The sequence below is a fragment of the Epinephelus fuscoguttatus genome, linkage group LG1 (assembly GCF_011397635.1).
Source record: "Epinephelus fuscoguttatus linkage group LG1, E.fuscoguttatus.final_Chr_v1".
In the NCBI taxonomy this organism is placed as follows: domain Eukaryota; kingdom Metazoa; phylum Chordata; class Actinopteri; order Perciformes; family Serranidae; genus Epinephelus; species Epinephelus fuscoguttatus.
Window position 1 is genome coordinate 37,251,886 of NC_064752.1, and position 1,945 is coordinate 37,253,830.

The 1,945-nt window shown below is 45.4% G+C and overlaps 1 protein-coding gene across 1 annotated transcript; it reads right to left on the reverse strand.

Annotated features, from left to right (window-relative positions):
- il10 (interleukin 10) lies at positions 1 to 1,666 on the reverse strand. The gene is made up of 5 exons (XM_049580695.1): positions 1,494 to 1,666; positions 1,238 to 1,297; positions 888 to 1,052; positions 545 to 607; positions 1 to 437 (listed from the first exon to the last, which is right to left on the reverse strand). Exons 1-5 carry the CDS (start codon positions 1,656 to 1,658, stop codon positions 327 to 329), a joined length of 564 nt encoding a protein of 187 aa, XP_049436652.1. The 5' UTR covers positions 1,659 to 1,666; the 3' UTR covers positions 1 to 326.
- Positions 1,667 to 1,945: the final 279 nt, after the last annotated feature.

A 1,945-nucleotide genomic window follows, 5' to 3' on the forward strand; every position in this document is an offset into this window, starting at 1 on the left:
TCATTTATTCCTCTTTAACAGTGTAAAAATAGTCATAATAAATACAAAAATACATAAAATATATGACAAATAAATATCACAGCTTCGAAGCAACTGTTTTGGTTGTATCTTCATGTGTGTAAGACACAATATGGTCTTCAAACATAAGCTTGTCCTCAGGACAAAACAGAAGTCTCACAATAATAAAGACATCAGTTCAGCAAGCAGCAACAACACTCATTAACAACACTCATATGACTGACAGTAACGGATTTCAAGAGTCAATGTCTGTCCCCTCTTATTTCTGACATGGACAAAGTCACAGTTTAATTCAGGTCAGCAGGTCTTCAAGCAGCGGCCACGGTGTGTCTGTGCCGTTTAGAAGCCAGATACATCTCAATGTAGTTAAACAGCACATCCAGGTCGCCCATGGCCTTAAATAAACCTTTACCCTCCATCTGTGGACAAACACAAAGTTCACTCTATTAAAATCATCCGCCAAAACACAGGCATGCACACATGGAAACTGTATTTCCAAGATTAAAGGTGACATGTCGACACTCACCTGAGTGTAAGTAGAGTTTAGGTTTTCGATTTGAAACTGTTTCTTGCAGGAAAAGTAATTTCTCTGTAAGAGGAATAACAGAAAGACAGTGTTATCACAGGGGTTACCAACTTTAATTAGACAGCCCTGAATTCCCTCCCAACAGACACAGAGGAAAAAACATTGACAAGTGGGGGCTTGGAGGTCTTTTTAACCTCTGCTGCTGCATAAGTAGCCTACTTACACAAACATACTGCTTCGCACTGCGCACTGGAAACTACATCGGAGCTGTCGGCAGCGCGCCCTCGGTGCGTATTTACATCTTTATTTTCGGGTAGGAGTGACACGTGTGTCAGATACTCACACATTTGGTGACCTCACTCTTGAGCTCGTCGAAGATCTGCTGTATGGACTCCATGTACGGCTTTAGATTCCTGGTATCCTCCGTCACTCCGGTCATGGCTGTGGGCAGCACCGTGTTCAGATAAAACTCCAGTATGCTGTTCATGGCGTGGCAGGCAAACGGGCTCTGAGGGAGGAAGGAAACAGTCACCTTGGTTATGTCGTGTCGTTTAACTCTTTTCTGGCTTGCACGATGCTCGTATCGTCGATCAGTTTAGGCTCTGTATATTTTCTGATCATGCTCGAGAGGCAGCGCGTTCAATTTTTTACCATATTAAATGAAGTTTGTGGAGAGTTGATGCAGAAACTTACTTTAAAGGACTCCTCCACGCTCTCGTCTAGCAGCGCTGTGTCCAAGTCGTCGTTTGCTTCCTGTAAACAGAAACAGGCTCGTGTTCAGTGACAGAGTCAGCAGCAGCAGCAGCAGCAGAGGCAGACAGAGGTGAGAAAGTGCAGCATCACCTGGAGACCCACAGCACTACATGGCCACATGGGCGCTGGATCTATCCAAATGATGCTGCACAGCCTGTTAAGGTACGTTCAGAGTCAATGTCTTGCTCATACTCACATAGTAGTCTCTGATCTGTGAATAGTCCTCTCTGAGCTTCTTTAGCCGGACAGGGAAACCCTCCACGAATCGACAGCAATGGTTGTTGCACATTGGGCTGCACCAGGCAGTGCCGTAGAAACACAGAAGAACCAGGAGGGACAGGAGCAGAGACCGAGGAGTCATGCTGGTGGACAAGATGATGGGTCTTCTGGAGGCAGAGAAGAGAAGAGTGGGGCCTTCAGGAGTGGAGATGCTGCTGGCTCAGTGGACGGGACGTAGATGAAGTTTTCAGTCTTCTGAGAGGTAAAAATCTTCTTGGTAGAATCTTACTGAAGAGCTCAGAAGAAAAAGGTGCATGAATTTTGGCTCGTCGCATGTCTGAATTTATAGCCAGATTAGGACAGATACCTGAGGGAGGAGACTAACTGGAAGCAACGGGTTAAACATGCTTCATACATGAGGGGGATTTT

Coding starts and splice junctions, on each gene's coding strand:
- il10 (XM_049580695.1), bottom strand. CDS start 1,658: ATGACTCCTCGGTCTCTGCTCCTGTCCCTCCTGGTTCTTCTGTGTTTC. Junction 1,298..1,493: donor CACAGATCAGAGACTACTAT/GTGAGTATGAGC, acceptor TTCTGTTTACAG/GAAGCAAACGACGACTTGGA. Junction 608..887: donor AGAGTGAGGTCACCAAATGT/GTGAGTATCTGA, acceptor TTCCTCTTACAG/AGAAATTACTTTTCCTGCAA.